Source organism: Larus michahellis, chromosome 5 (genome assembly GCF_964199755.1).
Source record: "Larus michahellis chromosome 5, bLarMic1.1, whole genome shotgun sequence".
NCBI lineage: Eukaryota > Metazoa > Chordata > Aves > Charadriiformes > Laridae > Larus > Larus michahellis.
Window position 1 is genome coordinate 65,634,979 of NC_133900.1, and position 19,650 is coordinate 65,654,628.

General features: G+C 45.3%; 1 protein-coding gene across 1 annotated transcript; it reads right to left on the minus strand.

Annotated features, from left to right (window-relative positions):
- Positions 1–113: 113 nt before the first annotated feature.
- On the minus strand, positions 114–19,426 carry LGI2 (leucine rich repeat LGI family member 2). Its single transcript, XM_074587728.1, has 8 exons — positions 19,057–19,426; positions 18,867–18,938; positions 16,054–16,125; positions 13,125–13,196; positions 12,542–12,613; positions 11,272–11,441; positions 5,927–6,091; positions 114–4,141 (listed from the first exon to the last, which is right to left on the minus strand). Exons 1-8 carry the CDS (start codon positions 19,242–19,244, stop codon positions 3,324–3,326), a joined length of 1,629 nt encoding a protein of 542 aa, XP_074443829.1. The 5' UTR covers positions 19,245–19,426; the 3' UTR covers positions 114–3,323.
- Positions 19,427–19,650: the final 224 nt, after the last annotated feature.

Below are 19,650 nucleotides of genomic sequence, written 5' to 3' on the forward strand. Positions count from 1 at the left end.
GATCATAAATGGAGAAGGACTCGTTTGCCCACCTTGTCCATCTCTCTGGCAGTGTGAATTTTCACAGCGTGGATCTTTTACCACACACACCCCGCACCACTATTAGTCTCATTAACTACATTTTATTCATACATTGAAAGAGTACATACATGTGTCAGTGGCACAGATTGCATCAGCTCTTCTTTACTAAAAAAAGCTCAATGTATATACAGCCTTAAAACGCTCCCACTGTAGGTAGCACGCTGTATTAAATCTACGCTTATACAAACTACCGTTCTTTACACAGTTGTATGTATTTTAGAATACATTAAAAATTACCAGGTGGCATGTTCTGTTATCCTTTCTCACTGTCCTGGCGGTCTAACATTTGCAGTAAATTATGGATATGCATAGTTTATTTATTACTCAAAACAATTTCTATTACTGAATATAGGCCATGGAGACAAAACTGTTGCCGCATTTGGAAAGGCAGAAAGTATTTTCGATGCTTAGTGATTTCTGTTGTTATGTCTGCCTCCTGCAGCTTTTCCTTGGGAGCAGGAAGAGCAGAACAAGGCTCTTTTTGAGACACTGCCTTTGTTTAATCCTGAGAAATGTACTGCAACCTTTTCTTCATCAACTGGCGCTTTTTGCTCTCCCTTTTAGCTGCTTTGACCCCCTGTGCACTAACTCAGCAGAACAGGCGGGCCGGCGTCCGATTCCAGGCTCCCGCTGAAGCCGGGAGCGATGCTGAGCTGGGCTTTCTGACCAGCCAACACGGCTACTCAGCAGAAGCATCAGCCTGCCCGCAGAATTCATTTCCCTCACTTCCTTCTTCTGGTCCCATGTGAATGAGCTAGACTCCTGTGGCTCACTCTATCCTCTTTATTAAGCCTGTCTCTTCAGAGATCATTTTAATTTAATTCAACTTAATAGCCAAGTCTCAAAATCCCCGTGGCTCTCGAAAGAGTGCAATCTCCTGGTATTGGATATACAAGCCCCCTTTCACCATCCTCTTGCTTCTCTTCAAGTAAAGAATGTCAAGATCCAATTTCTCTAAACTAGCCTTTAGCTGTGAGTGATGCCCCTGCTGAGGGAATGGTACTCACAGTGAGCCCTGCAAGAAAGTGCTGGCGCACTGAGAAATGCCCCTCCTCATCAGAATATCTGCCTCTTATTTAAACACGCATGCTTGACAGAAAAGCAATAAAAAACGCCTTCCTACAACACAGGTTAAAGAAACATCGCTTGCCAGCTATACCCACGTCAAAAAGTAAACTGGGAACATGGTAAGAAATCACATTCACTGGCAGACATATGAATCATCTCTGCGTTTTGTCGGATTTGTTAGCTTAATCCTAGGAGAGCTATTGCTAAAACCTACTGCAGAAGATTGGTTTGCATCTACTGGTCTGATTGAACAACAGGGACTGACACCGCATTGGGATTCGGAGGGGAGAGTGCAATACTTCAGATGGCTGGATGGGCTAAGTTGCCAATGTAATTGGAAATAAAACCAGGATGAGCACCTCCATAAGAAGAAAAAAACCTAACACACACTTTTAAAACAGAATAAAACGAGCTATGTCTCTGACAGGCCAGTAATAATTTTATTTCATAGCAGCAAGGCAAAATTTGGGGAAGGCTGTGATACGCCAGTTCACTGCTAGGTTATGACTCCTCATGGGAGTCCTTGTGCATAATCCTCTTCTGTGGCACTGTTTACATCTTGGATGTCAGAAAGCCCCTGAGAACCTCTCTATTTGTGATAATAGGTCATGTTCCATGTGTCCAGGGGAAAAATGTGAAGCTCACTCAGCACAGAAATGGTGAGACAGCCCTGAGTATGAAGGAATAAAGGACAGTTTCCTTTGCTCCGCCTGCTTTACGCAAAGCCTCCCTATTATCCAAGGCAGAAATGCAGCAGCAAGACGTGATACAACAACGTAGTATGCTAAGTGGCATGAAAACTTAAAGAAACATATTGTGTAAGTGAACAAAAAAGGGCTCTGACACACAACTTTGTTGGGTAAGGATGGTAGAGAACCCTTCCAGGGAAACAGTCCCTAGCTGCTATCCTGACAGAGGCTCTGCGTACTGGTTCTGCCCTATCTAGAATGACTAAATGCCTTGGTCTGTAGCCACCCAAAACACCAATGCAGCACGGTCCCTTCACATCCTCCCATTTAACCTTCAATGGCTTGGCAACCTGGCAAAGGCATGGAGCTACCAAGAGGAAAACCTTCTTGGAGCCAGGGTTAACTCTAGCCTGAAACAGCTCCAGCTGCCTTGGTTTCAAAAGACTCGTTTTTTTTTTCAAAAGATTCCCCAAATGCAGCTTGTGATGGCCAAAACCTGAATTTATTGCTTGTGAGCTGTGCTGAAGGGAGAACACCGGAGAATAAATCATCTCATTGCGTACAGACAAGCTACAGCACGGAGAAGGTGAACGTAGATGTTTCAGGCTAAACTTAAGCTGCGCCTTCTAGAATGAGAGATCACTACAGATTTACTTGTTAAAACACCCCAGAGTCTACTGTGATCATCATAAAGAGTGCAAATTGGGGCAAAATGGGGTGGATTTCTGGAATACCTATGAAAACAGGAAGTGGACAGAATTTGTATTTGATTCATTCATGGCCCCAAGCAGACCTCTGTTACTATCTATGTTGTTAAGATCTCACAGTCCAGAAATGACATACCCTGCTTTTCCTGACTACCCAGATACTGTGGGCTGGGCTATTTGTTATGCACAATTTATTGCTGAAATAGTGATTAATGGAAGAAAAATGGCAAGAGATTTTGACTTTCCCTTTAATTTACAATGAATTAAAATGATGCTTCAGTCTTGCTATAAACCAGAAAGACAGATTTTGAAGACAGACCTCAAGAAACCAAAATAAAGTGTATTCTGGAGCGTTACTTTTACAATCCATCAGCAACCATGAAGAACTGTCTCTAATCTTAAAATCATTACTAACATGTTAGTTTAAGAGTTAAGATCATTTCTATACTTTGTATGGCTTACTCTTTGCTTTCTTTATGAGATGATCAATTCAAGGTAGTTTTCTGGGTAAAATTTAGACCATTCTCTTAGATGTCAACATTAATCTTAATGCACTGCACTCTCCTCTGAATGACTGCAGATTGCAAAGTGTCTTTGAAAAAGGATAAGACGGACATGTCATGCAGTAACCAAATAAATGCAATCCCTGATTAATATGCAAGTTTGAAAAGTTCAGAAAATGTCATCATACTCCATAGGTGCACCCTGGTTTTGGAAAGGTCTCTTTTTTGTTCTGTGTATAAATGTCATTCTACACGAATTTCACTCCAGCAGCTTTTCATAAACTCAAGTCAATGACGATATGTTCAAATATTTGAGTATTTCCTTTAAAGCTAGAGGCAAAGAAAAAATCTCTTCGATCCGTTGACACAGCTGTGAAAGACCGTGGTGCTTGCACATAGATTTCTTTAAATAACCTGAAGATCTTCTTTTCACCATCCCACTGGTAAATCTGGGAGAAGGTATAGTCACTTCCCAAGGCTAGGTAGTAATTGTTCTTGAAGGAGAAAGGCTGCAGCGTCATGGCTCCTCGAGATGGAAGAGCCTGTATCTCCACAAACTGTTTGCTATTCCATTTCATAACTCTGGAGTCACCAATGAATCTCGTGAGCGTGATGTACAGGCTATCTTGCATCCTGAAACTCTTCACAGCCAAGACATCTTCCATGTTGGGGATTTCACTGTGTGGGACAAACTTTTTGGAAGCTTTGTTCCACTGGAGTATAATGGGAACCTGCGAGCGGCTGGAGAGGATTAAATGCGATTTCCCATCTATATCGAGAAACTCAGCATCGGTGTCCCTGAACCACTCATGAAGGGACTGGTATGAGTAAAATCCTTTGTTATTCCACTTGTACACTGTTGACAAACCTGCTTTAGAGCTATCTGCTATGACAAAAAACATTTCACTGTCTATCTCAAAAAGCTCTATATCATTTGGCTTGGAAATGCGAGATACTTCAATATCCTGGAATTTGACAAACTTTGTCCAGCTTTCATCATACTTGTAAATGTGTGAGCCACCAAAGAGCTGTGCCACCACCACAAAGACTTGGTCACCAACAAGAATGGCTTTACATCCCACTATGGACTGACCTATTGCCCAAAAAAGAAAAAAAAAAAAGCACGTATATTAGCACAGTACAAAGCACCTTTTAAACCAGAGAGATTATCAAATCATCCCACCCCTTTTTTAAACCTGCACCATCTCATAATTTTGTCTTCTGCTACATGCCTTAAGAGCTTCTTTTCATGCTTTATTCTCCCTAGTAACTGGAAAGATGACTTCAAATGTTCAAAGGAATTTGAAATTCTCTTATCCTTAGAATGTCTACCTTTCCATCTTAACTAGAAGAATGAAATAGTCTATTTTTCTTGCTCCAAGAGGATGAGTCAACTTTTTGCTACTGTAAATAGAAATATTTACACATCTTGTGGAGGTATCACCCGACAGCAAGATGAAAAAGTAAAATCTGTTGTTTCTGTTAGGTAGTCTTGAGATTACGTTAAACTAGAAATATTTAGGAATATTGCAGTTGCCAGATTAGATCAGGTGGGGTTATGGTCTGTTTGGAGAATGTCAAGTCACTATACAAGAACTACATCAAAAGAAGAACAACCAGACTATCTATGAGAGGTTTTGTTGGAAGAAGGGAGGAATTCCTCCCTGAAGCGCACGGTTTAAGTAGAACTGTAACTACACAGATTCCCCAACGCGTGCTTGGTCACAGTCACTACAGGAGACTTGCCCTGGCACCTCTGCTGGTCCCCTACCCATAGTTGTTTCACAGCCAGGCTGGGATGATCTACCACCACAGTGTAGGAGGGGTGGGATTCATCTCAAGTACCGCACGGTATCTGCAGCGGAGACGTGAATGCTCAAGCTGATCACCCAGGCTCTTTCTGGTCTAACTTAGTCAAAAAGCACTCTAGAAGAGATTCCACCTGGCCTGTAGATGTCTCCTTTTGCAGAGGACAGCAACGCCTATTCTCTGCATGTTGACTGTAAGGCAATCTGGACAACTAGCTCAGCTCCAAAAGCCCATGTTGTAAAGGGCTAAATTCAGATACCCCGATGCCAAGCATAGAGTGAGTAATGAAACTCCCCATGGAGTGCAAAGCTGGCTCCTGAGCTCTACAAAACACTCTTTAGGCTCCGCAAAAGGGTCTTTAAGTGCCTGTGTCCCCTGGGAAAAGTCTCTCACTCACATTTCAGGGTCCAGAGCTCAAGCTCAGGCCTTCCAGGAACACAGGACGGTTGTTTGAGAAATGAGTCTGGGCAGGTACAGTGGGTACGGGGCTAGGACCCACGTCCCCAGCAGAAGTGTCTCCTGATCATGTCATTCACAGGAAGGTGAAATATGTTTGGAAGACAGCTGTCTTTGGAAATGACCCAAAGTCTCAACATCATTTCCAGAGCTTTTCTAGAGTTCTGCTAACTCTCTTTGGGCCGTCGATTTCCGAACTTACATCCTTTAATTTCCCCCATGTCTACCAAAACACAATGAAACCTAAAAAAGCAAAATTTTTCATTTTCAAAATTTCCTGAGGGGTAGCATCTTGTAAACTTTCATTAACAACACACACAGCTGATGTGAGGAGGTAAGGGCTTGCTGCCTTTGTAGACACCACCAGATTAGGGTGCAGCCTTTAGAACAATTTACAAGATCAGACAAAAAAAGCCTAGTTTGTGTTCTTCAGTGAGGTTAAATGTGCGTGTATTCAGAAGATGAAGTCACTCCTGTCCAAAAATTACACACTTTGATCTGCCACATTCAACAGAGGTTCAGGACAAAATCCATCAGCTGGTCCCATCTACGAATCTCGTCCTCGTGAAAGACCAATAGTTCATCAATGACTGGAATCCCAGTGTTCATATACCTGTGATATTGTCATAACTCCTGAAATTCATTTCAATGTGATCCCACTCCAACACCATGCAGTTCTCCATGCTGGGCTGTGCAATGGCTACGAACACATCATTCTTTGAGTTGAACGTATCCACTGAAACTGACTGGTAGGGCAAAATCTGGTGAACAACAAAATCTAGAAACATACATTTACAACAGTTAGGATACATCATTGCTGGAAACATGGAGTAAGTGGTCACTGAGTATAACAATTTACACTGAAAAATGAGTGAAATACTCTGGATTTGGTATAACACTAGCATGGAAGTGTCAGTGCTCACGTTAGGCATGCAGCAAGAGGGGAAAGCATCTCCTGCTTTAGGCTTCATAAACTGTCCTCTGGAAATATAGTTGCCAAGGAGATCAAATGGGTAAATAGTGGCAGAAATCAGATTTTCCAGCTAGGCTGGCTGGTATCCAATGAAATCAGGATATCGAGAAAGAAGTCTCTTTCCCCACAGCTGGAAGTTACTTTCCCGTCAAGAGAAATGGCCTTGCTAGAATCACTTTCAAGCTGAGAGACAGCAACTTCCAGCTGAAGTCCAATAATTTCTTAAGTCATGCAAATTTAATCACTAGCAATTTGTGTTATGCTAAACCAGGCAGAAAGCGAAACGATAATCTGAAGTTTGCCTGGGGATAACCCCATTTTGGCTAGACCATAGACAACAGGGTGTAATCAAAAACTTAGTTAACATAACATTTTATGGGGCGTTGTAAAGTGGTTTAGGCATAAAATACAACCAACCTGCAAATTACTATCCACTGGAAAACTTATTCTAAATACTAAGACTGAGGAGTTGGAGCACCCTGTAAAGACTAAGAGCGTAACTTCAAAATTCAAGATTTCTTCTCAAAATCCAAGTGTCTTTGTAGATTTAACTCTAAAATTCGCCCTGGGCTAAGTCAGCAGCCAGCATAGAGCCTATCTGGGGCAAAGCGAGGAGACTTGGGTCTGAATTTGATCTTTGGCCTCACAGATGGACAAGGTCATTATTATGAGAAAAAGGAAAAGGTATAGCAGAGCTGACAAAGAAAAGCTGGCACTTGCGTCTAGAGCGGGGCAGAAGGCCTGCGCCGAAGTTATGTATGGATATAGATATACAGAAAAGGAAACGCATCTTCCGCTATGATGGAGGTTCTCTGCAGAACCGCGCACCGCTCTGTTTCAAGCTCCATTTGCTACGTGCCTTCACCATGCTCTCCTACGCTTGAAGGGCCAGAGCATCCAGGGATTTTGGTGAAATGGTAATTAAGTCCTCACTCGAGTTCCTCATTTTGGTGCATTATGAAATAATTGTTTTTGAATGAAGAACTCTCCGCCTCTGTATGCTTGAAAGCCTTGCCCTTGAGGAGTTACACTTCTGGAGAATAAAGATAGATGACTACCATTAAACAAACAGAGCAGATTCTACAGCTGCGAAAGAAATGACAGTCTCCATTCTTCGAGGGACTATTATAAATAGAGTTTGGGCTTGATTCATAAATGCTGGTAGGAAAACAAGAAAGTTATCTTCATTCTCACTGGGAAAATGAAAAGACTGGAGAAAACTGACACTGAAGTATGCAGAAAGTAAAAGTAAGCGATAAATCATGAAAGGGAGCTAAGGATGGAACAATAGCAGATAGAGTCACAAAAAATCAAAATATTTTTTAAATCTTGAGAAAAAAAACAAACAAAAAACTAGTGCTGAAAAAGACATCTCTTGAAATCTGAACAGTTGTGAAACACTGAGGGAATCTGTGAATTAAAACAAACCCGTCTGTGAGTTAAAACCCACTGCTCACTCAGAAATGATTCAGCGTTAACACCGCTATTTTTACTTGTACCTGTCATTGGGCTCTTTATGTCACTGGATGAGTAAAAATGGGTAACAAAATCAGTCGTGATCCGTAAAAAGCAATCATCAAGGTTGTTTTTAGCACCAGTTGGAAATACCAGGCTGTAATGTGGAACAGGGTCACACAGTAAGGAGGTGCTGCTACATCAGGCTTGCCAAAAATTTAGGTCCTGGGGGCTCAATTTAGTTTTACAGGCAGGTCCACATGCCTTGCTTTAATGCTAGAAAGAGCTCGTACAGTAAATATAGAGATGGGGGGGGAAGTTTCCCAACATTTTTCACTTTTAAGCTGGATCAGCCTGCTCAGGACGGGGAAGGGGATGTGGCCCTTTCTTCCTGGCTGTTGCCCTCTGCCTCTCACCCCAATGCACAGTTTTACTCTCCCTGTCTCAAGACACATCTTTTTAATGCTGTTTGTTTGCCAGCTAAAGGGCTGGAGTGGTCCCCCCATCATCCAGCAGCCCAATCTGCCTCCACTCCTTTGGCTGTTGAACTGGTGCAAGCCATCACGGATGAGGGACACAGCGCTTCAGTGGTTGGGCTGATTTCCCTGATTCCCCAACACAGAGGAGTGCCGACGCAGAGGGGAAGAAGGTGGGGAATGCTGGAGGACACTAAAGAGAAAGGGGAGCAATGACCTGGTTGGGCAGCACCTCCTAAATTGCATCCTGTGACTCAGCTGCCAGTCGGTTTCCCTGTTCTCATGGCCCTTCTTCCCCATGGTGGAGATGACTACTCCAGGTGAGGCACCTGGAAGTGCTGTCAGGGAGCATTAGCCATCCCTTCCCATCTCTCACCATGGTGGCACAGTTGACCTCTAGCACAGGAGTGACTATGGAGCAGGTAACTCTTCATTTGTAAACTACCTTCCTTCCAGCCAGCGGGGAAAGAGAGGACCACCTCCAGAAGACAGTCTCAGCTAGGTAAAGAAAGAGGAAACCAAGCTTCCTAAGCTTGGGGAGAAGATTGCTGCTGGCAGGCCTGGGCAAAGCAGGTTCCAGGTACACACACAGCCTGTTCCCAGTGACTGTGGGAGCCCGAGGCCCGTTTTCACAGTCTCCTGAAAGTAAGTACACGTTCCCCTGTCATGCTTATGGCCACAGCACAGCCCCCTCACGTGGCCTCCTGCTGCAGGAGAAAGACAACAAACAGAACGAAACAGCTTAACCTGCCTCCATGATGCAAGCCATGAGAAAGGGAAAAGAGAGATGCTATCACAAAAAGAGTCAGAAGTGCAGATCACTGAGACTGAGAATCACTTTCTCTGTGAAGAAGCAATAGGAGCGTTTTGTTCTTTGGCCTTTTTTTTTTTTTTCTTTTTAATTTGGTAGCATCTCTTTACACCTCTCCTCCTGTTACCATCAAGGCAGTTCAGCGGGTGCAATGAACTGATGGAGCCACTGAGATGCACGTTTTACCAAGCAAACGGCTTCATTACCACATCCTATATCCAGTCATGCTTGACACACAGTACCAGAGACCAGAAATGATGGGAAGTTCGATCATGCCTGGCAAAGAAGGGAAACATGATGCTAAAGACTAGGATGAATGACAGAGGTTTGCCCGTCACCAAGTGGGAAAGGAGAACACACCTACAGGGTGTGTTGGTTTACTTCAGAATAAGGTACAAGCCTGAGCCTGTGACCCATCATCAATCCCCAGGGAATGAATACGGGCATATTTACACTCCCTTTGGGTCTGGGGGAGGCAATGACAGAGAAGGAAAAAGCAGCTGTGGCCTGACGCCACAGACTGCCAGGCCACCGGAGGGTTACAGCTCGAGCAAGGCAGCCTGCAGTTCAGCGCGGGGGACGCGGTGCTGTCTCAGGGGTGACACACTCCTGAAGATTTGCATTTCTACTCTGTTTGTCTCTGGTTTGTCTCTTACGGGTCACTTCTGCATACAGTCTGTCCCTCGCGGACACTTTGTAAGGACGCCAGAGCTCCATGTCTTCCACACCCTCCACCTTCAGGATGCAGGGGAGCTCCGGGAAGCGTGGTGCTGCCTGTCCCCAGGCCAGGCACACAGCCTGCCCTCACAGCAGCCAGAGAAGGAATGGTTTGAAAACCTCCTCTGCTACCTGAAGAACGTATTAAAGCTCTATGCTGTGCTGCAAGAACAATTCTCTAATACCATTTGAGCAAATACTCAGCTGGGCAACGCTTGCACCACGTAATGCGTTAGCTCCCCAGCAAACTCTGCAGCATGTGAAATTAGATTTATGCTTGGTGTAATTTCGTCACTTACAGAAGACAAAGGGACTAACGTGAAGGGTGAATTTTGCCTGCAGCAACTTTATAGTTAGCTTTCTAGGCACAAAGAGACGGCAGAGGGCAGTTGGTCAGTGCAGGTCTGAGGACTGGGGAGATAAGGCTTCTCCTCGCACACTGTTAGTGCTGCGCAACTGCTTAAACGAGATTGAGATGAAACGAAGCCTGCTTTTACTTTGTACTTTTGCATCTCGGTGGATTTACAGACACAGGAATGTAACTTTGGTACCATTCTAAGCTACATTGCTCTCCTGGTTTTGACATCCTTTTATGTAGCAGATTATTGCGCTTTACCTCTGCTGCTCTTCTGACATATCTTTGAATTCTGAGTTCATTCTCTTTTCCTTTATATATTGCCCTTGGATTACCTTGTCCTGAAACTTTATTTTACGTTGCTAGTATTCAACTTTTCTATTGTCTTTTAATAGTGACGGCTGACTTGATGACAGATGAGAACTTGAACGCCTCTGGTATTACCGTATAGGAAAAAGGCAGAGTGCTGACATCATGTACATGAAAGATGAAAAACAACACTCGCAGCTGATATTCTCAGTTATATGATGTGACTACATTTAAAGGTAGGTAACTGCGGCTGTTCGGTCATAAAATATAAGCATTACCACATGCAAGTTTCTCTTCACTTCCTTCAGCATGCTTTACATTACCTAAAATAAAAATCAAGATCCTAAACAAGACAGTAGTCAGAATATTATTGGATATTTCTCCCCAACTTAATGGAGTTCCATAAAGAACTGCTGGCGGTATTGCTGCCACATTTGATGCTATTAAATTGTGGCCTATTGAATAAAGATAACAGATATAGCCACATTATTTGAACTTCTTTTCATTGCTTTCTGTGAAATACAGAGATTTTGGGAAACTCATCTGCCATAACTATATGGCCTTATTCCAGACAATAGAAAGCATTCTGTGATGAAAATTAAGTCACAAAGTGAGTCATAATCAAGTCCTTTAGAATATGAATAGTCACAGCTCTTCTCCCATTATCGGTTAATCCAAATAAAAACTCGGTACTTACTTGGGCTTCGAAATGTAATTTTCCTATTTTATGCTTCTACTGGGAAGTGCTTTGTACGTAACCCTTTCCTCCCCCCAGGTCATGCTCACAGAAGCGAAAGGGTAAAGTCTAAACTTCTGATATTTAACCATTTGTAGTGTGCTTAGAAATATACATTCTGAATACCTGTAGTGGTGCATTCATAATCAAAACTTGTCACATCATTTAACTTCTTATCCTGATATTCTGCTGGACCAATACACAGGACATCAGAAACAGTGGAATTTGTCATCTTTAACCACAAAAACAACCACTTGGCTTTGCAGTCACACTCAAATTTATTTCCCCTTAAATCTCTAAAAAACACACAGAAATAAACATATTTGAAAAGGTTGATAGCAATATGAATACTACAGAACTGTTATCACCCTGACATGCTGAATTTAAAAATATCTGAGTAGCCTTGACTTGGTTTTGAACTGAGAACAGGGAAGTTTCTTAAGTTTTATTTGGACTCTCTTACTACGGACTCTTCCTTCACGGAGTGTTGTCCTTGGAAAAACCAATTTAATCTAGGAAATATGCTCACATATAATTGTAGCAATAGAGCACCGTAATTCACGTGTAAAGTCACTCATGTTTGTAAGTTTTCATAGGATTAGGACTGTAAAGTAATAAATCCTGACAATCTGGTCGTCTGCTGCGAGCATCCTTCCCACTATCTACTGCTGACACAGATAAATCCCATTCCTTCACTAAACTACTCCAGTACCGCCGGAGTTGACAGAGTGGCCTTGCTGGTACCACTTCTGCGTTACATTAAAAAAACAGATGTAAAGCTTGCATTTTTAGAGTCACTGCTGATGTGGAGTCAATTTAACCTCCCCCAACTAATGTACGTGCAATTTCAACACTGTACCTGCTCTTCGATTCCTTGGCAATTTTTGTGGCTTACAATTATACTTTGCTGTTTGGCCAGGCCAAAAATAGAGGAAGCTGACTAGCAGCTCAGTTACACAAGAAAACACTGACAGCAAGTCAGCAATGTGCTACAACTGCACAAAAACAAGAAAAAAAGCTCTTTTTTTTAATGAATGCCTTTTACTAAAATAATCTCAGGGAACATATGCAACAATAACAGGAAAAAGTGTTCAGAGAAATTGTGTTTTTAAAATTTATTGTCTCCCTTTCCCTAAAAAACAATTTATATGAAACATCAGAAAGAAGTACAATAATGCAAGCTATGTACAGCATCACAAAAAGCAACAGTGATTTGAGAAATGGCAGTTATTTCAGAGGAGTCTACCAAGTCAACAATTTTCAAATGAGAAAAGCTGGAACAACAAAACGCGCATTTCTTTTCTGTGCAGACATCAGATACAGCACCACACAAACCCAGGATGTAAAACTGAGAATGACAGAGCGGGCAGGCAATAGAAAGAATCTTGTTACTTACAGTTCAATTAAAGAATCTAAATCACTGAAGACATCCCTTGGCAGAGTTTTGAGATGGTTATTGGCCAAAGAACTAGAAAAGAAAGTTAGAGCTTAGTATCATTGCTGCTTCTTGTCTGGCTGACTCTTACTAAGCCTGAGCTCACTTAGAGGTTGTTAATTATCCGGTTACCATCCAGCCACTGGCACTGTTAATAATTAATGAGGACCAGGCACAAATTAATTATTCTCATTCAAGAATGGAGACTGCTTGAAGCTCAGGTGAAAGTAAAATACATCAAGCTTTTTTTATTGCCCAGGTGGGGATGTAACACACTGAGCAATCAGTGAGCGCGGTTAAAAGACGCGGGGGTGTTAGCCACACATTGGCCGTGTGACAGTGGGACCGGTACTGTATTCCCAGGTTACAGCCGCCCCCATCTTTTAAGGCTAGTTTTTAATTTGTGGAAGGCACACTGCCGACAACAGGAGGAAGCTGACATGGGGAGGGGAAGGGAGGTTTTCTGTGTAAGCAGGAAAACCAGCCGTTCCCCCAGAAGAATTTTGTTCTAGTTCAAATTACTCTACCAGCTGTTAAAACTTACAGGTGAGTCAGGTCTCGAAGGCCACGAAATGCATTTCTTGAAATGGTTTCAATTTTGTTTCCTTCAATGAATCTAAGCAATAAATAAAAAAAAAAAGTATTTTAAAATACTTCAATTAACATTATTATTAGCATTACCAGGGCTTTAAGCTATGGTCTCCAAATTCAGCAGGTTCCTGGGCAGCCCCTTCAGACTTGAAAGGTGGGGAAGTCTCGGTGGAGCTGCTCACGTTCCCTTTCCTTGGGTGGACCATGAGGAATGATGTGGGTTCCAGGCAGCACAAGGGACAGGACGTGGCACAAACATCCAGCAGAAGAGGAACAAATTGAACAAAACAAAAACCACTATTCCTCTGTTGGTTAATCTTCTTGGGGTGTGTTGTGTGAGGCAAGAGACCTGTATAGGACAGGCTTCTGAGATGGACTTTAGAAGCTTCCTCTTGCCAATCACCTGCATGTTAAAGCCAGGGGGCAGCACAGCAGTGCCCTGGCTGCAGACGGACCCTCTGATGGGGACCTCCCATGTGGCTGCATGCACAGTGTCACCTCTGCGCCCACAGAGCCGTGACAGGACCTGCAGACAGCCAAAGGCCTCGGTTTTCTTCTCGCTGCCCCAGTCCAGCTGTCTCCCACCTCTGCAGGGTGCCTGGCTGCACTCGAGTCACGGCCCAGTGCGCCAGGGAAACAATGACAGGCACGTATCGATTCCAGGAGCATGTTGCTCCCCCTGACTGCACGTCAGCATTTAAAGGAAGAGCTGATATTTGAGCATCTTGACCCCTGAGCGCTTGAGGACGCATTCCTAAATACACCATCAGCCCTGCAAAGCGATCGCAGCCAGGTGGCCATCAAGATATTGCACGGTACAGCTGTACCTGGATGAAGACTTTATGCTTGCTGACTTTATAAAAGGTTTTATGAGATAAAAGTGTCTCCCTTCCTCCAATACATTGTTTTTTGCCTTCCAGGGTAACAGAGGAAAAATGCTATGAGCCAAGGTCTCTTCTCGAGAGAGTCAAGATGGGGATGTAGGAGTTAACGGTAGAACCCAGAGCACTTGGGTAGACGAAGCCAAAATCCTTCACAAAATAACTGGGACCCTGACTGCGTGCAAAGGGTGCGGATGGGAAAGTGTTGTGTCCACATGTCAGAGGAGGGTCAGCTGTTACAAGGCTACCTGGGGACATGAATTCAATCCGCAGAGCAGAGTGCCGAACTGCCTCCCGACACCCTCACCGGCACCTGCCATCCCCGCACGGCGCCAGCTCAGCCCTGCGTGCAAAGAAACACAGCTTCACTGCACGCACTGCAGCGAGGCGATGCAAATCCGGGCTGGGACTCCGTAATCTGCCAGATTCCTGAGTCACCAAACCTGGCCTCAAAGGGATGCTACCCTGGGAACGCCACTCTGCTCACCAGCAAAGCTCCTGTCTTTATCAGACTTGTCTTATCCAGACTTGGTACAGTCAGTTAGTTTAAGGGTGTATTGAATGCCGTTATCAATGCTGCAAGCACAGCAGGACACAGCTGGAGATACATATAGAGATATCTATCTATGTATACACCTATATATAGATATATATAGGTAGGTATATATAGGGATAGAGAGATAGATATAGGTATCTCCCAGGGTGGTCCCCAGCTGCTCTTCATCCAGAGACTTTGCTTTGTACCCAAAGAACCGTGTCATTCTTGTTTGTCAGGGAGGTTTTCTTATCCTCTGCAAGGTCTGGTCACTGGTAACTGAGACATGAGTTATAGAAGGTGTAATGGTGTTACTGGCTGCAAGGCCAAGAAAAACCCCAGGGAAAGGCTCCCAAGAGGTGGAGGTGCGATTTGCTGGGAAGAGGAAAAGCTCTGTGGACTTGGCAGGGTGGGCGACCACAACCATTAGCCGAGACCACTGTTCAGCTGCTGCTAAAGGAAATTGAACCTGTAAGGCTTTACCAGTCTTCATTGCTGGCTGCTCCGCACGTATCAGACGGTTAATCCTGAATACATACACCCCACCTTAATACCTATTTGCCTGCCAGACTTTAGCAAGAGTCAGTTTTATGAGCATTGGTTTTCCTTTAGAAAAAGACGGAAATGTTTTCCACAGCCACCTTCAGCATGGGAAGGTGGGTGGAAAGAGGGATTTTTTTCAGTTCGTATTCGGAGTTTCAAACACACCAGCTCATGTCCAGTAACACAGAGACATGGCAGTCCTTTGGGGTATGAAGTGAGGACAACCTGGTACCAGGGCTAACACATTTTTTAAAAGAAAAAAGGGTGACCTTAAACAAATAAAAAAAAATTAAAAAAAATCAGGAAGTGAAGGTAATGTAAAAATCAAGCAAGCGAACTAAGTAAAGAAAAGTTAAATAAATTTAAATAATAATATAAATAATTACAGTAATTTCTATTATATGAAATATATATTTATGTATTCATATATTTATCATCATTTATAATATAAAGATAAATGCCACCTGCATTAAATGGCATATCAGAAAAAAAGGCAAAGTTGGGGGCAAAGAACAAGTCTGGTAACCAGGGTTGTTCTGGGCAGTACACGGATACTCCGCAGCTCCTCTTCAGGCTGCCAGCGGGCCCGGAGAGGCTTCCCCCCCTCTCTCCCGAGGTTCAGAGCCCCTCGGCACTATTCTGGAAAGCCAGGACAAGGTCTTGCTCAGCAACACTTTTTTGGTGTACTGTGATTGCACAGAGGCACCTCGCATTCACAGCATATTTTAAAAATCCACTGCAACCTCTGAAAAATGGTGAGCCATCGTAAAGGACATTTGCACAGGAGTGGAACATAAATCCTTCATCTCCCCTGCTCCTGGGAATCACACTAAAGACTCAGACTCCACAGCAGGAGCCTTGGCAACTTATCAAAACACCCTGATTTATAAAGGACTGGGGAAGACATAAAATACCAAACTTACAGGTATTCTAGATGGAAGAGACCAGCAAAGGCATCATCTCGTATAACGGTGAAGGAGTTGGAGTTGAGCAAGCTGCAAACGGAGAGCAGGCATTAGGAATGCACATTAAAGCTTGACACGCTGGATTATGCCCGTTGTGTTTATTGCCCATGACCAAACTAATCTTACTGACTCGAGCCCATATTGCCCCACCAATGCAGCACACATAAAATACTGTGGAATGATCTATTAAAAAAAAAAAAAATCAGAGGCATAATGTGTTGCTAGTTAATGTCCACTACTCCCCAGGAATAATGCTCACTGTGCCATTCACCTTGATTAAATGCAACCTGGCCCTCGACTTTATGGTCCCCTGAGCAGGACAAGCTGTCTTTAGAGGGCAGGTCTTGCAGAGTGTGGACCATGGTTACCCGCCACTCCTCTGGCCACACCGACAATTTCCAAGAGACCACCTCAGCACTGCTCCTGAGCTCCCAAGCTCTCATCTATGCAGTGGCAATGGGCCAGCGCTTGCTCATTCTGCGCTCCCGGGGGGATGCTCCAAGCCCGACGCGCCGATGGGCTACGGCCCATGGCATAGGAGGACAGGACACAGTTCATGCAGCCGGTTCATCGGCTGGAAACACAGACGTGCCCAAACCGCCAGAGACAGAGCCCTGCTATCCCTGCAAAGCAAAGCCCTGTGTCCGCAGGCAGCGAGGAAGAGCGGCGGTGCTGCCTGCTCCAGGCACTGCCTTGCCCTCCCACGTGAACTTCAGGGACAAAACATGTCAAAGCAGCGCCAGAGCGGCTGTCACCTGAGCCGGGACAGGGCGGGCAGGGAGAAGGATGCCATGGAAAGGCTTTGCCAGCAAAGTTCCTTCTTTGCTGAATCAAAGCACAACAGCAGACGATCTCCGATGTTCAAAGGCACAGAGAGTGATCTCCTTTTAAGAAAACAGCAAAACTGTTTCCTTGGTCTAAAAACCGAACGCTACTCAAATGAAATCATTTTTTGAAAATCTCTGAATTTTCCACTATGATAGGATATGTCTGCACTAATCACTTTATTAGAGTAACATTAATCCTCTCTTTGTATGGTTTTAGGCGTTTTACTAAAATTAATTTAGAAGACTAATGAACATGAAATGCAAACTTTCCCTGTGATCCTTGGTTATTATGCTAATACTACACAAATGCTCCTTAAATTATCCCAAAGAAATCTGACAAAAATGCAGACCGCCATCAAAAATAAATCCTTGCGTTACTATTTTACCATGGCTACTGCCCCAGAAGATGTAGTCCTGAGGTACCCAAGTGCTCAATTATGCATGTATCTCTTTTGTCATTTCATCTTTCCTTTTTTTTCTCCTGTTTGAAGGGAAAAGTCAAATTACACTAACCAACACAATTTGTCAGGGCCCAAGGCGATGGTGGTGGCGGTGACAAACCCCTCTCGCTCCCACGAGTGACATGGGCAACTTCTGACTTTCTCAACAACTGACCTCTGTCCCACCACCCCACACACCCCGCCATCTCCTCCTGGAAATCTGCTACAGCTAAGGAAAAGGGATAACCTTCCTCTGCTCTTCCTCCCTCTTCCCAGTACCGCTAGCCAAAACCAGCCAGATTCCCCCCATCTCTAATTTTCCACCCACAGTTTCTCTCAACCCACTCTTGGATTCATCCCTTTCCTTCCCAGCTGGCACAGGTCTGCTCTTTGCCCCCATTCACCAGTGGGCAAAGTCCCCCACCCTCTGCCCAGGGCTCTGTGCTAGCCCCCATCTCCCACAAAAACTTGGCTTTGGGACCAGTGCCACGCTAAAGGAGGTGACAGCCTCCACCCCTTGCTTTGCCCACTTCTCCTCAGCGTTTTCCATGGGGTGCTGCTCCTCAAAACAAGCGAGACAGGCCTTTGAGAATGAGGTGGATGTGCCTGAGGAGAGGAGGCTGGCCATCGGGCTACCAAGTGCTTTTAGGGACTATCTCTTGCCAAGACCAATTTTAACATCCATCTCTGTGGCAAGCGCTTAGCCTGGCCTTCTGGTGTGCCTTGCATCTTTTTGCCGAATTTTTATTTGCAGCGTGTCTTTGCTTGGGGGGTAACCGGGTCCTTACAGGGGGAGGTGTGGAGGGTCCGCATGGCATCAGGCGTCCCAGGCAGGCTGCCAGGGGGCAGGCAGTGGCATGGCTTCTCTGCAATTGACCAGAGAAACAAGTATCCGGGCTCCCCGGGGGGGTTGTAGAGCACCACATTATCTCTGTGCTTCCCTGCTGCTGCCTCCCAGAAGAACCAAATTAAAGCAAGTTTGGGGAAGAGCGGTGGGAGGTAGACCGCCGTCCCCTGGGACAGAGGACCACCAGGTCAGAAGGCATCTGAGAGGCTGCCCTCCAAGCGGGATGCTGAAGCCCAGAGTCATGCTGCAGACACCACAGAGGTTCTCCTCCACGGCGTGTCCCGGCAGCCTCCGCTCACCCCCCGTGGCACCCACAGCGTCCCAAAGCCAACGCGAGACTAACGGGCAAAAAGCGAGCACGAGCAAGAACCACCACATGACTCCGGGGGGAAAACTCAGCCTTGAACTTATTAAAGCTGAAATTTTAAAATTAAGAACTTTGGGTATCAGAAAACATTTTGTCCTCCTCCTTCAGGAACTAAACACACGTTTTAGGAAGTGGTTTATGAGCGGAAAATGCATCCCTCTGTTACGAAAGAGCAGCTCTATCAGCACAGGCTGGGGATTGAGCCGTTTCCTCGCTTTCACCAAGGGCACCCCGTAACTCTAATTAGGAGGAACGGGCAAAGAGCTAATTACTTTCCGTGCCATACTCACAGCAGCTGCAGGGAGGGCAGGTGGGAAAACATCCTGTCCTTGACTTCGGAGAAGGTCCCGTTCACCAGGCTCCTGCAAAAAGACAAGCCACCCATCGAGGGGGACCGCACAGCACCCTCCCCCCCACCCCCCCACCATCACCATCATCACCACCACCTTCCTCCCGCTCCCGCGCATCCCCCGCACTCACAAGGAGCCCAGGCCAGCGGGCAGGCTGCGCGGAGCCCCCGCCGCCCCCACGCAAAGCGCCGACTCCCGCCAGCAGCTGCAGGGCGGCGAGCAGCGCGGTGGCCTCCGCGGAGCGGCGGGGCACGGCAGGAGGAGGAGGAGGATGAGGATGGCGGTGGCGAAGGACAACAGCCGCAGCGGGGCCGCCATCCCGGCTGCCCCCGCCGGCCGGCGGACGCTCCCCGCCGCCTCCCGCGCCCTGACATCAGCGCGGCGCCGCCCCGACGCTGCGGGGATGGGCCGGGGGCGGGCGAGGGGGGGTCCCGGCGTGGCGACTGGGCGGTGCGAGGCGGGGGCCACCGACGCGCTCAGCCTCCCGGCGGGTGCCCCCCCCCGCCCCCAGCCCCGCCATCATTTCCTTGGATGTTCCTGCAAAAAAAAATCATCAAAATTCTGAGTTGGAAGAATCGCTGGATCGATGCACACCTTAACTTCAGGATGGGTTGTTTATGCAGGGATTCCGAATTTACTTTTAAAATAAAATAAAATAAAATAAAATAAAATAAAATAAAATAAAATAAAATAAAATAAAATCAGATGAAATGGTACGGCTTCT